The 1,429-nt window shown below is 72.1% G+C and overlaps 1 protein-coding gene across 2 annotated transcripts in view; it reads right to left on the reverse strand.

The window, feature by feature from the left end:
* Nucleotides 1–261, reverse strand: part of NUDT14 (nudix hydrolase 14) — a 7,679-nt gene extending 7,418 nt beyond the window's left edge. For both annotated transcript variants that reach the window (XM_046646992.1, XM_046646993.1), the window contains exon 1: nt 93–261. In XM_046646992.1, coding sequence (XP_046502948.1) covers nt 93–173 — 81 coding nt within the window. In that variant the 5' untranslated portion in view covers nt 174–261. The remainder of the gene's footprint in view (nt 1–92) is intronic.
* Nucleotides 262–1,429: the final 1,168 nt, after the last annotated feature.

Consider the following 1,429-nt stretch of genomic DNA (forward strand, 5'->3'; position numbering starts at 1 on the left):
CGGGGCCAGGACGCCAGTGCTGTGGGCGGGGCTCCCGGCGGAGGCGGAGCCGGCGGCGGGCCGCGGAAGCGCGGGCGCGCGGGCGGGCTCACCTGGCGGTAGTGCAGCGTGAGCGGCCGCAGGTAGGGCGAGGCTGCGCAGCGGCCCACGGCCGCCCCCTCGATGCGTTCCATGGCGGCGCGCGGGGCAGGCCGGGCCGGGGGCGGACGCGGGCAGGGTCGGTGCTGGACTCGTGCGGGCGGGCGCGTGACCGGCTCTGGGCATGCCCAGTGTGCGCGGGGCGGGGCGGGGCGGGGCGGGCGCGCTGCGGGGGCGGGGCGCGCGGGCGGGCAGGTATCCCCTGCTTGGGGTCCGCGCGTGGGCTGGGCGCTCCCGGAGCCGCGCGGGGTGGGGACCGGCCGGGTGCGCGGGCCGGCGAGGGCGGGCGTGACAGGAGGGAACGGGCCGGAGAGGTCTCCGGTGCTCGGGGCTTGGGACGTCATGGTCGGGGCAGGGGGCTTTGCGGTGCAGCTCTGGGGAGGATGAGCCGAGCGGATGGCTCCCCCGCGGACGTTGACCGCCACCCCGAGAGCGGGCCGTCCGGGGGCGGGGCCAGGCCTGCAGGGAAAGAGAGGCTGGGCCCTGAGGACGGAGGTTGGCGGTCACGGCTGCCTGGCGGAGCAGCGAGAGGAGGACAGAAGAGGTTGGGGACCCCTGCGCGGGCAGTGGGAGGAGAGTGGAGACGCCTCTGGGGAGCCTCATGGCTGGGAAGGGAGAAGGCTCTGGAAGGAGGGCAAGGCAGAGAAGCCCGAGTGGGGAAGTGGGGGGAGGCCAGGGCCTAGGTCAGGCCAGCCCCCTGCCTCCAGGTTCCTGGGGCCGGCGGAGAGCTGGCCTGGGCGGGGCTGTCCACCTGCCCCACGTGCTGTCTCGGGTTGTTCCTCATCCACCTCAGGAGCCAGCTGCTGTTCCCCTCCCCCAAGAAGCCCGCCCTGCTGACTCCCCCCCACACATACCCCATCCCAGGCAGCGAGACTCCTTCCTTGCTTGTGGACCCCCTCTAGATGCGGCCACTGCCTCCCCAGGGGCAGTACAAAGGGGAGGAGGGGCAGCTGGGCCCTGCACATGCTGTCTGAACCCTGGCCCCGGGAGGACAGCCGAGGGGGTGCCGGCCCTGTGGCCTTGAAATTGACTCCCACGTCCCGGTTATCTATTGCTGTGTGACAAAGCACCCCAAAATGTCATGGTGTAAAGCACCCATTTACTACTCTTTCCCCGGTCCATGGCTGGCCCTGGCTCCGCTGGGCCCCTCAGCCTTGGGGTTTCTCTGCAGTCGTGATCAGGTGGCAGCTGGGGCTGGAACCTTCAGCAGGCTCAGTGGGGCTTCAGGTCCAGGACGGCTTCTTCGGCCCATGTCTGGCACTCTAGGTGGGTGGCGGGAACAGCCCGGGCT

This window comes from Equus quagga, chromosome 20, assembly GCF_021613505.1.
Source record: "Equus quagga isolate Etosha38 chromosome 20, UCLA_HA_Equagga_1.0, whole genome shotgun sequence".
In the NCBI taxonomy this organism is placed as follows: domain Eukaryota; kingdom Metazoa; phylum Chordata; class Mammalia; order Perissodactyla; family Equidae; genus Equus; species Equus quagga.